We start from the raw sequence: 17,496 nt of genomic DNA, 5'->3' as shown, positions 1-17,496 counted from the left end.
CAAATACTCACTACCATTCGTCTCCATAGAAAATGCATTCTCTTGGTTAGCGGGGCCTCTGTCTCCATATCATCAACATGACAACGGGCCGGATGAGTGGAATGCACGATGTCTTACAAGACGTAATTAGTCGGCACTTGTATGGCTAATGACTGAAATCCTGATGTGTCTCCCGGTATATGAGATCCGTTGCTAGTTTTGCCTCCAGCTACCTGGATAAGCTCTCTGGCCGAATCTATTGCGACCAGAACAGTCAGAACTGGTCAATACGAGCGTCCGGTAGCGTGGAAACTATGAGTATAATAATATCATATCACTAAGAGTTATCCGTGGTACTCCGTACCGGCTCCAAGCCGTCTTTGAGGGCGATGGTCGTATAACGAATGGCCTGGTTGATTGTGAAACATACGAAAAGCTATGTAACAACTCTATCTGTGCTCTCAATATGACTAGGATGTTGGGAAAACAGAGAACGAGACATACAATACAATAAGTTATGACAATAATCAATAGAATGTAAACTTAGACTTGATATTTCAATTCGGCTCGAGGGCAAGAGTCCAATACCATAAAGCCATATACCAGAAACCTGACATCCTAGCTATTCACCTACAATAAGCGTAACTGCGTACCGTTTTGCTATTACTGTAGACTACGGAGTAAAAAGCCTCGCTTTAGTTAACTAGGGTAGTGGTCAGACCTTGTATATCCACACCTACCGTAGTCTTAGAAAGTTTTCTGCAGGGGTTAGTCGACTATAAGAGGACCCATTGGATTATCTTTCTCTTCCGGGGAGCCGTATTTCTACCCATTATAATTCAAAATGAAATGAAACAACACTCGCATAAACGCTATCAGGAATCATCAGAATTAAAAGGCTATGAAACCCTCAATAAAACTTCAATAAAATATCGTATTAGGGGGGAGTCCCTCAGCCTGGTCATCTCGGTATTTGTCAGTTAGCACGCTGATTTATGCTTCCAACATGGGCAGTATCGGAGCCCTTGCTTGTGCTTCCCCAAATCCCTTCACAGGCGCAACTTCATGGTCACAATCGGCCAAGTGCTCGGGTCCAAGGTCGTTGAAGGTCGCTGGTGCCTAAGATAAGGATCTTTAAATAATCCTTATATACTCCTGCATGGGAGCGCAAGGATGACGTGATTGAGCATTTCGATGCTGGTACCAAATGACCACTGCGGTTATCAATGAACGAATACTGCGGAATCACTCCGCATAATGTGATCTTTTATAAGCACGAAAACAAATCAATCATGAAGTATGGTGCGGTATGCCTGATGGCTCATGGACTACCAGTAGTTGAGTGTGAATCCCGGATAAGCAGGCGGTCCGACCCGAAGGGGAAGGTCACCCGTGCACTGATAAGCCGCCGACATCAGTGAAGCTCCTCCAGCTGTCTTCCGCCACCCAACCCGGTCTTCCTGCTCGTCAGGGCTCGACATCACCATGATTAACGCCGTGCTGGTCTTCAACAACAATGGACAGCCCCGGTTGACCAAGTTTTACACACAAATAGTGAGCCATCGACCCAGACGGACGGGACGATGACCGCCCCGACGATCGATCATAGGCTGATAAATCCCTCTTTACTTTTCCCCGCGTGTTCGCAGGATACCCAAACGAAACAATCGCTCATCGCTCAAATATACGATCTCGTCGCGCAACGCCCGCCCAGCGCGTGCAACTTCCTGCCGCTCCCTCCGCTGCTCGCGCGCGGCGCCAGCTCCGCCGCTGAAAATGGCCCCTCCGACGCCCCAACCCAGGTCACCTACCGGACATATGCGACACTCTCGTTCATCATGATCTCGACATCGACGGAATCGCCACTCGCGCTGATCGATCTGATCCAGGTGTTTGTCGAAGCGCTGGACCGCATGTTTGAGAACGTGTGCGAGCTGGACCTCATCTTCGGGTACGAGACGATGCATGCCGTGCTGAGCGAGATGATCGTCGGCGGCGTGGTGGTGGAAACAAATATCGAGAAGATTGTCGCCGGGGTTCGCAATCAGGAGGGCTCCATGGGGAAAAAGAGGGCCATCCAGGCCGCTAGCTCCGGCGTTGGCCGTGGTCTTGGGGCATGGCGATGATGATTGGAGTTCATTATTTACTGGTTGTCTTTTTGGTTATGTGGGCATGGCGTCTGAGTTTCGATCATTAGGGTCTATTTGATGTTTATATGGCTGCTCATATGGAATAATATAGAGATGCCAATTAAAGGAACAAAGTGGAATTCCACTTATATCATGGCAAGTCTTACACTTCTGGGATATACGCCATGCATTCTCACAATTACCAGGGCCGCTTGTGCTTTCTATTTCCGAACTTACTGAGGATGAACAAGTCGCTGTATGCTAATCCCCGTCACCTCTGGTTTTGCACATACGTACCTACATCTAAGAAACATAGCTATATTCTCCTCCCCATAATCGCTACAAAATACTGCAGCTTTTCTAAGATATCACTTACTTTCCCCTTGTACCCCTGAAGTCTGCACGCACCTCCGCAATTTGAGATCATCATAAGGGCCAGGAGAAACAAGGCAGTCCGATTGGGACACTTCGACGTCGTAATTCAGGTACACGGCAATAGATTAAAAAATCACTTCATACTTCTCACACCCAGTACATCTTTGTAAGCGGATCTCGCACCATCGGGTTTCCGAATGCCGTGCCATGCAGAAGTCCTGTTTGCCGCATATTAATCCTGCAATATCGATAACAGGAATAGCTTGGTCAGTCGGTAATATCCGCCGTCAACTGGACCCTCCATATTTTCTCCACATGGCCAGGACGGGGTTTTTTCTGGTTTGACCACCCTATCCTCGCAGTGTATCTTGCAGCGAGAATGGGACATTCTCCAGCAGCACTCGTACCACACACCTGCAGTGGGCTATGATAGGCATCGGAGTGCATGCGTCTGTCATCGTTGGTCGCCGACATGCATTTCTAGACTGTAACAGCCAAATGAGACGAATGCCCCCCCTGCTGATCGGCAGTGGAGTTCTCTGTCAAGCGAAGCTGGCGCCAATGACACCCCCTCATGCTGGCCGGCGTCGGCCTCGTCAAAATGCGATATGTCCGATCTTGCCTGCTTGTGGCCGGACATCGTCGGACGTTGTTGTCGTCTCGGACTGACTGGTCTCCGTGAAGCCTAAAAACAGGCCCAAAAGGCCGACTGGAGTCCGATTGGGCTGTTGCAATCCCGTTGCTCCATGGTATTGAGTCCTTGGCCAGCAGGTGGTGGGCACAGGAAGATCTAAATATCCTAAGGCTGAGATTAAACTATTTAAAGTGCCGGTGACACCATCGAGCCCCCAGAATGTCGCCATCCAGTTTTTATCTGATTGATTAGTGCCCAGACACTACACGCTACTAGCCTCCCTCCTCCCCGGATTTACTCTACCCTCTGCCTACAATGACTGGCCCAAACCCTCCCCGTCGGATCCTCCTCGTCAGCAGTCCTCGTACGGCGTCCAACCTGCTCCTGCGCATCCTTAACCTGAAGGACCAGGCCCGCGTGCTCACCAATGAAGGCGGCGGCTACTTCTTCTTCCCCGCGTTCGGCACCTGCACTAAGGAAGGCCGACTAGCCAAAACGCGCGACCAATGGACCGCCGAAGACCGCCAGGACGTGCAATCCGCATATCAGAGCTGCGTGAACCAGCTAGAAGATTGGACCGCGCGCGCCGCCCAGGATGACAAGATCTTCTTCGCGAAGGAGCATGCCTTCTGGATCTTCGACCCGACCTCCATCCACAAGCTAGGAGCCACCGCGTACAGCGCTACCGCCAACGCCAATGGCCAGGCTGCGACGAACGGCTCCAGCCCCCACGAGCCGCTCTTCCGGCTCCAGTTCCCGGCTTCCTATGGCGCCTGCAACTCGTGGTCGGGCGCCAACGAAACCACCTTCCCGGATGAATACCTTCGCACGTGGCGCCTGGCATTCGTCATCCGCCACCCGGCGCTCATGTGTCCATCGTTCTACCGCGCCATGAAGAAGATGGTCGCTCTCGGTGTCCTCAAGGAACACGAGGTGCCCGGTGTGCTGGCGACGAACATGTCCCTGCAGTGGCCGCGGATGCTTTACGACTGGAGTGTGGAGCAGGGCATCGCGGGGGCGGAGCCGTTGATCCTGGACGCCCACGACATAATCAACAACCCGCAGTCGGTTGTCAAGTTCAGCGAGCAGCTCGGGCTGGACCCCAGCCAGCTGATCTTCGAGTGGAAGGCAAATACCCCCAAGAACGAGAACGGCTCGCCGCAGAACGGTGCGCAGGAAAACGGCACCCAGCGGAGCGAGGCCCCCAAGGACAATGCGTCCAGTAGCTTGGATAATTTGCAGCACAACAAGGAGGCTCAGAAGATCATGCTGGGTAGTCTGACGGCGTCATCCGGCCTGTTGAAGGAGAAAGCACCCGAGAATGTGGATATCGCCGCTGAAGTGTCCAAATGGAATGAAGAGTTCGGCGAGGAGGCTGCTCGGTTCGTGGAGAAAGCGGTTTTGGCCGCGATGCCTGACTACGAGTACCTGAAGGAACGACGGCTGAGGGCCTAGAGGGTGTGGACGGATACGTAAATAGTTGATGATACCTGCATCTCGTGCGCGAGTAATCCATGCCAAGAGAAATATAAAGAAAATTAATATACCCACGACGACATTGACGAACTGAACCAGTGACTCTAACAAAGATGTGTTTTATAGCTTAAGTGCTAACGGCATCACGTAGTTAGAAGCTGCCGTGAAGGCTCATCACGTGTACTCCATATTCTATCCTGTAGGTTTCTTCCACTTCCTGCGCTACCTTGCATGTCCTAGGATCTTCCTCCAGTGCGATGTGCTAAAACGTCTACAGCCCCAGGTAGTCACTCCCCTTTACCTATCGACGTCGAAATATCTTCTTCCTTCAATGACAGTGCTCTTGGTCGGTTCGCTACCCTTTCGGCTGTCAAGGCCCTCAGGCCCATGTGGCCTCTAAAAGGAAGCGTCCTTATGCTCACAAACCGGCTGTGCGTCAGATTTGGTTCTCGAATCAACCTGTCTAAGGCATCGACTTTGTGTTTCATATCGTAGAATACTTCGATACCCGTTCCGAGGGCGAATGTACCTACATATTAATGGAAAGAAGTAAAGAGGATATGAACGGTGCTGGTTGAGTGAATCGAAGCGAAGAATCAAAATGAAACTCTTGTCACAGTTACGTCAGATGGTCCAAGGAATGCGACAGCTTCGTCCTCCTCAGGGTATGGGGATAGCTTCTATTAATGGGGGTCCCCTCTATGACTGCCGTTCGCCGAACCTACGCTTTGGGCCCTTTCAGAGTGTTCGGGATTTTCGTCGCCATATACGGGAGCGCATGGAGTTCGACGCTGGACTTGATTCAGAAGTTCAGGAACTGATCAAGCAACATAGTAGAGGTTGGCCTTTAGCATTCATTCATGGTGACCTGAGCAGCTTCAACAATTTGGTTCGTGGAGATAATATTGTCGGAATTATTGACTGGGAAACTGCTGGATGGTATCCATCATATTGGAAGTACACAACAGCTTATCAAGTCAACCAGCAAAATGATTTTGGATTAAAGAAATTGATAAATTTCTTACTCCAATGCCAGAAGACCTGGCGATGGAACAAGCTCGCCAGAAACACTTTGGCGTTATCTAAGAACCAAGTCAACTCCAGGGCGTAACTCTCATGGCAGCCTGGAGCCGACGATACCTGGGATCGGCCCATACCTCCAGAGCTGGAGCAAGCATATACTTGTAGAGGGGAGGTTATCGATAAGCTCCATTAGGGTTAGTCCTGATTGGAGGCTCGCATAGAGAGCTAGGGCTAGCCCTGATCACATGCAACACACCGGCACATTAGTTCTTCCGGCACTAGCGCGGCCCACAAGCGCGACGGCGCCATTTTCTTCTCAACGCTGAAATTCGACTTCTTCTCTTTCCTTTCTCCTCTCCGTCAATCCCGTCACCCAACGTCAACGGATCTCAGTCGACAAAATGGTAAGCACTTAACATCCAGTGTCTTTGTATTGCTCCTGCGATATACGCATCTCCCTTCATCTGAAGGCGAGCTTGCTTCGACCACTGCGAAAAATGTCATGAGCCCCTGCTCCATGCATTTCGCACGTAGCGAAGCAACATTCCGCTGGTCGCAAACATCCTCCCCTCGCACAATGTCAATTACCTGGAGAGATCCAATTGGCGCTGTCTGATGAGAGGATGCGAGCGCTGGTGATGATTTGGCTGGAGTTCGCCGGTGGTGTGTGGTCGGGGTGAAATCCGCCATACCCCGCCGGCGTTCTCTTAGAGTTCAAGGAAGATGCAGCACAATGGTGGACACGATTTGCTGATCTTCTTTTCTCAATGACAGCCCGCCAAGTCCGGAAAGAAGACCGCTCCCCTCCCTTACCCCCAGGGTAAGGCTGGTGCTAGCAAGAAGGGCCCCAAGGTACGTTAAACCATCATTTCCGGTTCAGTTGCATCGAGTTTGTTCTAATCCAACCCTGCAGAACCCCCTCATCGAGAAGCGCTCCCGCAACTTCGGCATTGGCCAGGACATCCAGCCCAAGCGCAACCTCGGCCGCTTCGTTAAGTGGCCCGAGTACGTCCGCCTTCAGCGCCAGAAGAAGATCCTCAACCTCCGTCTGAAGGTTCCCCCCTCCATTGCCCAGTTCCAGAACACCCTGGACCGCAACACCGCCGCCCAGACCTTCAAGCTCCTCAACAAGTACCGCCCTGAGACCAAGGCCGAGAAGAAGGAGCGTCTCCACGCTGAGGCCACCGCCGTCGCCGAGGGCAAGAAGAAGGAGGATGTCTCCAAGAAGCCCTACAACGTCAAGTACGGTCTCAACCACGTCGTCGGTCTGGTCGAGAACAAGAAGGCTTCTCTCGTCCTGATCGCCCACGACGTTGACCCCATTGAGCTGGTTGTCTTCCTGCCCGCTCTCTGCCGCAAGATGGGTGTCCCTTACGCCATCGTCAAGGGTAAGGCCCGTCTCGGTACCGTCGTCCACAAGAAGGTAAGCTCGCTCTTGTCGCACCTCACCACGAGACTCCCAAGACGTCCTCGTGCTAATTCGCCGCCAGACCGCTGCCGTCCTCGCCCTCACTGAGACCCGCTCTGAGGACAAGGCCGAGTTCACCAAGCTCCTCTCCGCCATTAAGGAGGGCTACACCGACAAGTACGAGGATGCCCGTCGCCACTGGGGTGGTGGTATCATGGGCGCCAAGGCTGTCGCCCGCCAGGAGAAGAAGCGCAAGGCCGTTGAGGGTGCCATCAAGATCTAAACTGGTGAATAACCAACTTTAGTTTGCTTGACGGGCCCAGTCGACGAGACGACCTTGATGACAAAAAAAAAAAGTTCGTTTTTTGTGACCATTGGTTGGGGGGAGTTGACGGCTTTATACTTATTGACGGCATAATAGCTTAGATGGGTGGAGCGCGTATGGCACCCCGATCTTAAGAATCCCAATCCATCTTGATGGTCCATCTGTTCTTTTTTTTTTTATTTAGTTACGCTTTATGTACACCCCGCAGATACCCATGAATGCATTTCAAGACATCACTACAGCCCCAATGTAGTTGCAAGATCATAGCATTCATGTGACGTCTGCACTGTAGTCTCCTCTCGTACGCCCGCTTCTTGGTCATCAGTACATCAGCAACAATGTTATCCAAGCATAGCCGTTCCTATGTCCATACGTTTCCCTCACTGAATCAATACAATACAAATTCAACATGTCCGTGGTGCCTAAAATCTATACAAAGCATAGTGTGTGGTATGAGACACGTGACCCAGCCAGATGCATAAAACCAAATGATCCCCTCTTGGATGCCCTCCAACAAGTACACCATCCTGGGGAGAAACCCCGACAGACAATTAAATACATAAACACAGTTGAGCTAGCCAGCTCACCCAAACAGAAAACCCGTCAACCGTTGCAGACTGAGTGTAGACAAGAGAACAAAAGAAAGACAAGCTGGAAGAAAAGGTATAATCATTCGATCGTTAACGTTGAGCTGGTTGTCGGGAGAGACCTTGCCGTGCCTGGGGGCCTTGTCAGTATTGGTAGAATTATATTGGAAGACTACAGCATACCTTCATCTGCTCGATACGAGCTTTGAGTTGACTTGTAACTTCGGCGGCTCTCTTCCAGTTCTCGGCTGGCTCGCCGCTTCGGGGAGCTTGGTCTTCCCCGGAGACGCTGCCAGATCCCACGGCAGACGAGCGGGTAGGACTCACCATGCCAGAGTAGCCGATTCCGTATGTTGGGCTGAACTTCCGTCGTCCGAGCCCGCCATCCCTGCTACCCAGGCTAGGGGACTCCAGGCCATTGTTCTCCTTCTCTTCGCTGGGGCTAGCTGAAGCGTAACTCCGTGGCCGTCCGCTATCAAACCGCGAGCCCATATGAAGTCCGGACCGCGGTACTCCACCGTAGCCATTGCCCGGGTCCTGGTACACATTCGTTTCTGGGAGACCCATGTTGGCATTGTCCGGCACCGTGTTTGGAGGGCTCATGGCACTGGCACGAAGAGCTCGGGCTAGCTCACGTTTGAGCCGCTCGATCTCTCGCTGCTGCTTCTGAACAGTCTGTTCAGCGGCCTCTGCATCGCTCCGTGCGCGGACTAATTGCGTCTCTTTAGCCTTGATGCTCAGGACGTCCCTCGTGTGGTCTTCGATAAGCTGCGCATTTTGGTTCTGCAGCTCAGTCACCTGCGAGTTCAACTTGGTCCTCTCCGACTTCAGGTCTTCGACCATACGGGTAAATCGCTCTTTTTCGAGACGCAGTTCTTCCAATTCTGCACGTTCAGCAGCAGACATGCCACTCATAGGAGGGGCAGCCGCTGGTGCGGGAGCAGGTTCGCTGACAGGCGCGGGCTTAGCTATCGGGCGACCAGCAAGTCCCCGTCCCAGACCAAACTTAGGAGCAGCAGGCGCGGGGGGTTGCTCCTCCGAAGGAGGCGATACAACCCGACGCTGTGGGGAGGCCAGACCTCCGGGGCCACCAAGCTTCTTTTGCAGCTTAAGACCGGAGCCAGGTGTGGGCAGACCACCAGACTTGGGAGGCCCAGCAAGCTTGGACGGAATTGACCGGGGCTTCGCTGGCGATGGAGCCGCGGGTTCTTCAGGAGGGGGAGCTGCTGCAGCTGCTGCAGGCTTCTTCATTCCAAGAGTTGGTCTCTTCACTCCGCCAACAGGCTTCTTAGCGGCGGCGGGGGCAGGCTTGACAACGGGCTTGGGCCGGTCTTTTGCCTTTACTTCAGCAGTCTCATAGAATTCCTTGATCTTTGTCTTGCGGATATCGTCCAGTCCCTCGAGGAACGGATTCATCGCCCGCTCTCCCATGATCTTCATCAAGGTACCAAGGATTTCTGCTCCACCAGCACGGTTAACCTCAGTCGATTCGGTAAGAAGCTTGGTGGCCGCATCAGCGATAGACTTGACTTCAGGCTTCGATGGAACATCCCTCGTGGTACGAAGACAGCGGATAAGGAACTTGAGCGTTTCCTGCTTCACTTGAGGGTTCTTGTGCTTGAGGAATTCGAGGGTCTCTTCCAGGCAGTCCGACAGGCTGGTTGCCGTGAAAGCCGCATCCAAGGCTTGACCCAATGCTTCCGAGACGCTCTGCTTCTTCTCCTTCAGACGCTCCATGATCGGTGCCATGACCGTCCCGCGGTGCTTCGCAAACGAACTGCGAAGTCCCTTTGCGAGGAGCTCAATACAGTTAGCCGCGACAGTTACGACCGCAACATTGGCGTCCTTCATGCACTTCGCCAGGGCCGCGACAATGTCGTTGAACGGACCATCTTTGATTCGGGGGACATTCAAAGCCGCATACAGCGCATCCAGGGCTTCCTTTCTATCCTTCCACTTCGACGACGCTACCTGGTCCAACAGGTCCTTGGGAATCTTGGGCATGACATCCACCGGCTCCGCGAGATCGAACGCATCGACCTCACCACCATCCTCGTCCGCAAACTCCTCAGCCTCTTCCTCGCCGCCACCTGTCTCCGGGGCAGCACTTGCGACAGCCATCGCATCCTGCTGTGCCTTGGTGAGTCGCTCCTGCTTCGGTGGGGCCTCCTGTTTGACACCCTCGAACAGTTTCTCAAGGTCCTGCTGCTGAACCGGCTTCAGATCACCCCAAAAAAGGGGCTTGATGGCCTCTTTCAGCCACCGATACAGCTCCACGGTGAGATTCTGCGCCTCGGCACGAACATTCTTATCAGCGTGGCCAAAGACTTTCGGTAGGGCCTTCAGTACGGGCTTGGGGTCGACGATCTTGCAGCCGAAGTTATGGTAGATGGCACGCAGCCCGGCGAGAGCAGCGGCGATAACCTTGGGGGTTTTGTGCGACAATCCCGGCAGGATCTCCTCGATCACCGGGTCCGCCTTGTCAAATTCGACACATAGGAGGAGTGCCTCGATCGCGTTCTGTTTCGCAGCCGGTCGCGTGGACGGAAGGCCTTTCTCGACGATGGGGTACACAGTGTGCGCGCGGGTCCTTCAAAGACCAAACATTGTCAGCAGTCCAATAACAAACGCCTCTCCGTGGCCGGGAGGACAACACACCTTGCGCAGGCCTGGACACCGCCAAATTTCAAGAAGGAACAGTATGCCCCGAGTCCCTCCTGTTGGGCAGCAACGTTGGAATCGGCCACGGCGCCCTTCCATAATCCCGGGTCTTGTAGGAACGGCGTGAACACAGGGTCGGATTCATCTGGGGTTTTCTCAAACTGTTGTCTGGCGTCTTCGTAACCTTCCTTGCGGACTTTCCAGTTCTGCGACCGTCGACGGGAGCACTGATCAGTACGCGTGGGGTATGGCGGGGTGCGAGATCAACTGTCGACGAGCGGGCTCACCTTGTGCGAAAACCGGTCGGGTAATGGCAGGGAAGAAAAGTCCTCCTCTCCGTCAGCCATTATGACGGGTTATGTGTGCTGGGAGAGAGACAAGTGATTAGCGACGTCCGAGGAGTAGCAGCGGGTGGGCGAATGTCGACTGTAGACAGTCAAATGCAAGGTTCTCGGAAGAGCTTTAACCGGCCTCTGACCGGAACAGACCTCGCATCATGAAAAGAAGCGATCCAAGTCGCTGCAGTGGTTGTATTTACTCACGTAGACTCAGTGTGCGGGTGTATGCAGGTGTGAACCGGAGCCGTGCCAGGGTGTCGACAGCGGGCAAACAGGGGTCCGGAAATCTAAACAAGAAAGTTGTGGATAAATTTTGGGTTGAAGCTTTCTCCCACGAGAACCGTGGAAGACTGATCGATCAGAGGGGGGAGAGGTGAACCGTGGAAGATGAAGTCGAGTGGGAGAAGAAGAGTAAACAACGGCAGAGTCGCTGGGGTGACTTGACCAAAAGGAGTAAGGCTTGGCATGGGTTTTTATGCGTGCCTCCCGATGCTCCCTCACGTACTCCGAGTCCACTGGAACGACCATGACGATTGCGATGATGTGCTGTATAATACATTGATCCTAGGCTAGAGGGCAGATACCCCTCGGGAAAAAATACAAATTGTAGATCCCAAACAATCATATAAGAAACCAAATCACTCCCGCACCACTCTCCATGCCATGCGTGCCTTTACGCAACACCACCAGTTCTTTCATAAACTAGCCGGCGAATCCGACCAACATGTTCCTTCGGTCCCATCTGGGCAGCATCATTCCCCTCTTCCGACCGTCGCGCCTCCCTGCGCTCCCACTTAGCCGCTCTCTTCGCAGCACGCTCCGCATCACGCTCTTCCCTCGTCATAACTGCCGGTCTCTCCTCAATAGCTGCCCCGAACGGCGCAATGATACGCTCAACGACGTGACGCACATTCCGGCTCTTGGGATAGCCGGACGAGAACTCAATGACGTCGCCCTCGCGCAGGGAGTTGCGCGGGTCCGAGACCAGATACGACGTAGTCTTGGGGTAGGTCTTGCGGAGGAAGGGGTCCCAGGTGGTGTGTCGGTGGCTCACGCGGACGGTGCGGTCCATGCGGCCGACTGAGACGACGGTGCCGGTCTTCACCGTGTAGGGGTAACTGCGGAGGGAGGGCGGCACGACCGCGGGGTTGGTCGCGGAGCGAGAGGGGTAAGTTGGTGACGATTCAGTGGGAACTGCCGTGGAGTTTAGCCGGGAATACACCGTCGTCGTGATCCTTGATCGTGCGTTGGACTGAAAAGCCTGTGCCGTTGTCGAGGTGGTCGTTGTGGATCTGAGGAGGGAAGATCGTAGGGGCTGCATAGCCCGGAAAAGATGACTGGAAGGCATTTTTCAGGACGGATGTAAACGCGCAGTGTGCAGTTTCTTCTTGAAAGCGATTTGTTTTCCCTTAGAAGGGCACAATTCGGCTGACGGTAATTCTCGAGGATGAAGTCGTGTCGGTATGAAATAACCGGCTCAGGACTTATAGGACAGGCAAGACACCCGGATTGATGGGGTTTGAGAGCCTGGATCGAAACTGAGAGTTGCCCAGGCACTGCAATATAGGACCCCTGCGCTGAGTTGGAGTCTGTGAAGTCTAAGTAAGAGGGCCGGGCATGTCGACACCGCGGAAGTTCATCCAAGAATTTCTCCCGGGTGTTTGCACTGTTTGCATGATGCACCTCAGCGTTTCTATGCGTCACGCTGCATACAAACTCCCCAATAATTCGTCTTCCCTCAAGTAATTGCCACGTTGGAGTAGTTCTGATTGATAGTAAAGAGCTCAAAAACACCAGGCAGTATACAATCCAGACAAACAACATGACAATGCACCCTAATCTGTACACGCACCCGAACCATATCCTGCACCGAAAACCTGATCGAATTATTATTCTCAGAATATTTCCATATAGATAGCCGAGATGATAACCAATGCAAACATAAACTCATAAAGACACTTTCGTTGCGCCTGTGCTCATAGACCTAGATGTACGTTTATCTACCTTTCGCTCATGCACTTCCTGTCGGATCCGGGACCTGTTTGCGAGACGTTCTCGAGCTTTGACATGCGGATTATTGGGTTTCCAAATCTCCGTCATCTGAAATACTCGCACCGTTGACTTTGTCAGAATTCCCAGCGATAGAAGCCTTTTTCGAGTGGAACTTCTCCGCCGAATGCGCCGATATCCGAGTCAGTTCGGTCACAAACGACTGGCCCCAAAAAGCGCTACTAAATATTAGCTTTCTTCCTGGTCATGGGAATATGAAGGTCGCACCTGGTATACTTGCTGACATATTTGTCAAGTTTCGAGAAATTCAATGCTCTTTGCTCGTCACTCATGGTTACTGCTTCCTGGTAGGCAGCAGCGAGCTCCTCAGTGTTCCAAGGATTGATTATAATGCTGCCATTCAGACTCTGCGCCGCACCGGCGAATTCAGAAAGTACCAATACACCGTGCCGTTTTTGCTGGGTCGCGATGTATTCGTAGGCGACGAGGTTCATTCCATCGCGGGTAGAAGAGACAATGCACGCGTCCGACACCGCATACAAAGCAATCAACTCGTCAAAGTTGACTGACTTGTGCAAGAAGTGGATGGGCATGAATTCGACAGTGCCTGTTCACAGCGTTAGCCTTGAGTGACAAGTGTCCTTGGCAGACAACCTACCGAATTTGCCGTTGATCCTGCCAACAAGCTCGTTGACGACAGCCCTCAGATTCTGGTATTCCTCCACGTCTTGTCGACTGGGGACAGCCACTTGTACCAACACGACTTTTCCAACCCACTCAGGATGGTCTGAGAGGAAGACCTCAAGCGCATGGAGCTTCTGTGGGACACCCTTGATATAATCGAGGCGGTCGACACCCACCATGAGCTTGACGCCCTGGAATTTCTGCTCAAGCATAGCTATTCGCTTCTGGACCTTTTCCTTTTTGAGTCCTTCTTGGAACTTCTCTGGGTCAATGCCAATGGGGAAGGCCCCGCAGGCAATGATCTTGCCTTGGAACTCAATTCCATTTGGAGTGGTAGCGAGTCCCCTGGAAGAGAAGATGTTAGCCTCGGGTATCTCTAAAATAAGAAAGAAAGAGAGTGAGAGCATACAGGAGTCGGGAGCAAGCACTCAGGAAATGTCTGGTGTAGTCGTAGGTGTGGAAACCGATGAGGTCACAGTGAAGCACGCCGAGTAGCAACTCATTCCGAACTGGCAAGATTCGATAGATTTCGCTACTTGGGAATGGTGTATGCAGGAAAAACCCGATCTTCACATTTTCCTTGGTATCGCCAATCTCCTCGCGAAGCATCTCGGGGAGGAGCATAAGGTGGTAGTCGTGGACCCAAATGAGATCTCCATCTCGCACTTCTTTGGCAACGGCTTTGGCGAAGAGACGATTTGCCTCCTTGTATGCTTCCCATGCAGCTTCATCGAAGGTGATTTCGCCGGGGTGGTAGTGGAACAGCGGCCAGAGAATTGAATCTAGAAATTGGAAGATAGATCAGCAAGATGTTTGCCGCGGAGAGGTCAGGATGGTTCAGCTTGGGTGGGCTCACTCGAAAAGCCGTTATAGTGTCGATCCGCCAGATCATCATCGATGAACACGGGGATGGCGTTGTACTCATCCTTCAAACGGCGTTTGACTATCGGAATTTCCCCTTCGGGAACTTCCAGACCGGGCCAGCCGTACCATTGAAATGTCGTCGATTTGGACAAGCCACTGAGACCACTCACCAAGCCTCCGGAGGACATGGAAAAGTCGTATCTTCCATCTTCCGAACGCTTGATGGTGATGGGTAAGCGGTTGGAGACGAGTAGGAGTCTCGCATCATTTTTGATGGGACTTTCGAGGGACGGCATTATTGCGGGAGGATCGACGGGATGAACAAAGTGGAGTGTTTGGTGAATGGCGAGCAATAGATACCCTGTATTGAAACCGGAAATGACGGTGTCTGTCGAGTATCCGTCGCAGACCGAATACCAGGCTGTGCAGGGAAGAGAGAGAAAAGCTAGGGAGATCCGATTGATCTAAATCAGTGGTGGCACCGCTGCCTCCAACATCAAACCAGACCGATCAACCGGGATAAATTGACCACGAAACACTGGCCTAGGAAGAAGCCTTTAGAAGGCGGGGGGAGGGAGGAGAGAAGGCAAGGCAAAAAGATCCGACGAAGGCGGCGGGGGGGAACAACAGGCAGTGAGTGACCTCACAGCCCAGCAATCAGCCAGACGCGCGGACCAACAGACCCAAGCTTGGGTAAGAAGATGTAGTCAAGAGCGGGTCCGACACGATCCTCACTAGCAAGCTCATCGACTTCGTGATATTGAGGTTGGAGATGGTTTCGGACTCCTGAGTGGGATGAAGCAGGGAAAAGAAGGACGTCGAAGTAGGTGACTGTGACGGAAGAAAAAAAGCGATGAGGTCAGACGGGAATTGCTGGAATGGGCGCGGGTCCTGCCCCCCGCCAGTCATCGATGATGCCAACACTGCTCCCACCCGCAGAATGCATTTCCAAGGGAACTTCCATCTTACCTGGTGAATATTGGGTTATGGTCTAGAGCCTACATCAGTGGCCGGGATTTGGTGCTTTAACTCGTAAGTGGCTGTCGTCTCAGTCTCGTTATAGGCTTTCTACTATATACATTGCTCCATGTCTCGTTTTCGTATTCGACATTAGGACTTCTATGGTACAGGCACAATTACGGCTAGGATAATTTATGTCTTACTATGTATGCCATAGTCGATCGATTGCTAACATTAGATTATAGAACTATATTATACCACTAACGTCTTACCCCACCATCATATTGAGGCACCTTAAATATTTTTATTTCATGGCGGCTGTTCGCTAGATTCCCAGTAAGCGCTTAGTTATTATTTATCGCATATAGGGATCATTTACGAGTGTCAGGAGCTTCCCAGCTTAATTCGCGCTGCAGGAATGCTGCCATCAATGCTTACATGGAAGGCGACAAATGGAAAATCCGGTAGACAAGGCTTTATACTACGTTCGACTAAACAATCCGTCTGTTGAGATCCGAGATCTTCAAGTTTCTTCTAAGTACTATAGTCTAAGATCGTAGGTGAATTGCATACGGCATTTGAAGTCGCTCACGTTGTCGAATAAAACTCTCTGCAGCTTGCCGGAATATGGTAACTCACTCCGAGAATTATTCCACGGTACAGTAGAATACAACTTCCTCAAAACAGCCATATGTCTAATAAGAAAACGATACTCACGACAGAAATCTCACAAAGCAGGCTTTCCCGTTTCCAGTCTCCATCTTCCCGACGCCTCATCATGCACGACCTTCCCCTCCTCCTCCAACTTCGTCAACACCTTCACGACACCATAGGACGCAGGCAGATGCAGATTCTCCGGCACATTGCGATAGATCACCTTGACCAGCTCGATCGGGGACCACGACGCCTTCCGTTCCGGCGAAGCCTCCCCGGCCGAAACATCCAGCTTGCCATACCGCAGTACCCGGATAACTTCATCTTCCCGCTGCTGGCGATGTTGGATGTACTCGCCGATCTTTACAGTCGCGTTCTCGATCACCGCCCCATGGCCGGGGTACCCGCGGCCGGAGACCCGGTTCTGCATACGCTGCAGACTGTTCAGATACACCGTCAGATCTTCGAAGACTGCGGTGCCATGGCCCAGGACGTCTGTAGCGTGTACCATCAATAACAGGACAAAGATACAGAAGGGCCACAGGAAGGGAAGAACCTACTATCGCCCGTAAACATCGCATCTTCCTCCTCCAGGATAAAAGCCATATGGTCCACGGTATGGCCGGGGGTATGGAACGCGGTCAAGGTCGCCCCCTCAACGTGAAACACCTGGCCGTCCTCGATGCCATTTTGCCCCTCGTCCGGTTGGTTCTTGTAAATCGTCACCTGGGGGCAGATCTTCACCAGATCGTCCAGGCCCCGGACATGGTCGCCATGCCAGTGCGTCAGCAGCGCTTGGTGCACCGTGGCCTTTTCCTCCGACAGGACGTTTTTGAGGTTGGCAGCCCATGACGGCTTACCTTCGCCCGTGTCGAGGAGGATGCGTTGTTGTCCTCGGCCGATGAGGTATGTGTTTGTGCCTGCGAAACAGCTCAGATTGAGTGTAAATTGTAAAGGCAAAACAAATGACCGTACCTTGGAGTGTGAACTTCGTATCGCCCGTGAGTTATCTTTTTCCTTGCAGCTTGAACCGAGCGAGAACCTACCTTTCCCGGATTGCCCCCTAGGATTCTGACCACGGAAGCGCTGAGTCTCTCCACTTCTGGGAGAGGAACTAGCTGCGTGGCCATGTTGGATACTAGACAAGCCTGATACCTATATCTGCGGTCAGTCCTCAATCACAGTAGGCTATTTCGCGGAAGGACTAACTGGAATGTATGTACTGAATGGTGCCTTGTTACTTTATAACATGGGATTTGGAACGTATTGGCTGGGCGTATCTAGAGAAGGGACCAGAGACTGACCTGCAAACCCAGTTCCCAGGTTACATAACACCCTGTACTGTCTTCTTATACATACCGGGGTAGTGGACGGCTGCAAACAAGAGCG

General features: G+C 52.4%; 7 protein-coding genes across 7 annotated transcripts; 3 read left to right on the top strand and 4 right to left on the bottom strand.

The window, feature by feature from the left end:
- Nucleotides 1–1,423: 1,423 nt before the first annotated feature.
- On the top strand, nucleotides 1,424–2,265 carry BDV59DRAFT_179504 (putative AP-3 adaptor complex subunit sigma). Its single transcript, XM_073689918.1, has 2 exons — nucleotides 1,424–1,533; nucleotides 1,629–2,265. The coding sequence occupies exons 1-2, from the start codon at nucleotides 1,465–1,467 to the stop codon at nucleotides 2,103–2,105; spliced, it is 546 nt and encodes a 181-aa protein (XP_073547448.1). The 5' UTR covers nucleotides 1,424–1,464; the 3' UTR covers nucleotides 2,106–2,265.
- Nucleotides 2,266–3,348: 1,083 nt separating this feature from the next.
- Nucleotides 3,349–4,641, top strand: BDV59DRAFT_179501 (uncharacterized protein). The gene has a single exon (XM_073689917.1). The coding sequence runs from the start codon at nucleotides 3,433–3,435 to the stop codon at nucleotides 4,570–4,572; it is 1,140 nt and encodes a 379-aa protein (XP_073547447.1). The 5' UTR covers nucleotides 3,349–3,432; the 3' UTR covers nucleotides 4,573–4,641.
- Nucleotides 4,642–6,239: 1,598 nt separating this feature from the next.
- Nucleotides 6,240–7,307, top strand: BDV59DRAFT_202431 (60S ribosomal protein eL8; the record flags this gene model as incomplete). Its single annotated transcript, XM_073694030.1, has 4 exons — nucleotides 6,240–6,281; nucleotides 6,391–6,468; nucleotides 6,530–7,039; nucleotides 7,107–7,307. The coding sequence occupies 4 exons, from the start codon at nucleotides 6,240–6,242 to the stop codon at nucleotides 7,305–7,307; spliced, it is 831 nt and encodes a 276-aa protein (XP_073547446.1).
- Nucleotides 7,308–7,765: 458 nt separating this feature from the next.
- Nucleotides 7,766–11,083, bottom strand: BDV59DRAFT_38728 (putative spindle pole body component). The gene is made up of 4 exons (XM_073696306.1): nucleotides 10,885–11,083; nucleotides 10,595–10,803; nucleotides 8,120–10,526; nucleotides 7,766–8,068 (listed from the first exon to the last, which is right to left on the bottom strand). Exons 1-4 carry the CDS (start codon nucleotides 10,942–10,944, stop codon nucleotides 8,030–8,032), a joined length of 2,715 nt encoding a protein of 904 aa, XP_073547445.1. The 5' UTR covers nucleotides 10,945–11,083; the 3' UTR covers nucleotides 7,766–8,029.
- A 348-nt stretch (nucleotides 11,084–11,431) lies between these two features.
- Nucleotides 11,432–12,546, bottom strand: BDV59DRAFT_179488 (uS17 family ribosomal protein). The gene has a single exon (XM_073689916.1). The coding sequence runs from the start codon at nucleotides 12,281–12,283 to the stop codon at nucleotides 11,609–11,611; it is 675 nt and encodes a 224-aa protein (XP_073547444.1). The 5' UTR covers nucleotides 12,284–12,546; the 3' UTR covers nucleotides 11,432–11,608.
- A 338-nt stretch (nucleotides 12,547–12,884) lies between these two features.
- BDV59DRAFT_38697 (glycosyltransferase family 20 protein) lies at nucleotides 12,885–14,969 on the bottom strand. The gene is made up of 5 exons (XM_073696305.1): nucleotides 14,486–14,969; nucleotides 14,039–14,411; nucleotides 13,604–13,974; nucleotides 13,213–13,552; nucleotides 12,885–13,163 (listed from the first exon to the last, which is right to left on the bottom strand). The coding sequence occupies exons 1-5, from the start codon at nucleotides 14,787–14,789 to the stop codon at nucleotides 13,010–13,012; spliced, it is 1,542 nt and encodes a 513-aa protein (XP_073547443.1). The 5' UTR covers nucleotides 14,790–14,969; the 3' UTR covers nucleotides 12,885–13,009.
- A 998-nt stretch (nucleotides 14,970–15,967) lies between these two features.
- Nucleotides 15,968–17,475, bottom strand: BDV59DRAFT_179483 (putative metallo-beta-lactamase domain protein). The gene is made up of 6 exons (XM_073689915.1): nucleotides 17,412–17,475; nucleotides 17,317–17,340; nucleotides 17,154–17,262; nucleotides 17,083–17,095; nucleotides 16,668–17,027; nucleotides 15,968–16,602 (listed from the first exon to the last, which is right to left on the bottom strand). The coding sequence occupies exons 3-6, from the start codon at nucleotides 17,235–17,237 to the stop codon at nucleotides 16,181–16,183; spliced, it is 879 nt and encodes a 292-aa protein (XP_073547442.1). The 5' UTR covers nucleotides 17,238–17,262; nucleotides 17,317–17,340; nucleotides 17,412–17,475; the 3' UTR covers nucleotides 15,968–16,180.
- Nucleotides 17,476–17,496: the final 21 nt, after the last annotated feature.

Source organism: Aspergillus ambiguus (genome assembly GCF_047715705.1).
Source record: "Aspergillus ambiguus strain CBS 117.58 unplaced genomic scaffold BDV59scaffold_18, whole genome shotgun sequence".
NCBI classification, from domain to species: domain Eukaryota; kingdom Fungi; phylum Ascomycota; class Eurotiomycetes; order Eurotiales; family Aspergillaceae; genus Aspergillus; species Aspergillus ambiguus.
The sequence above is the reverse complement of the archived record's forward strand: the minus strand, read 5'-3'. Positions and strand labels throughout refer to the sequence as shown.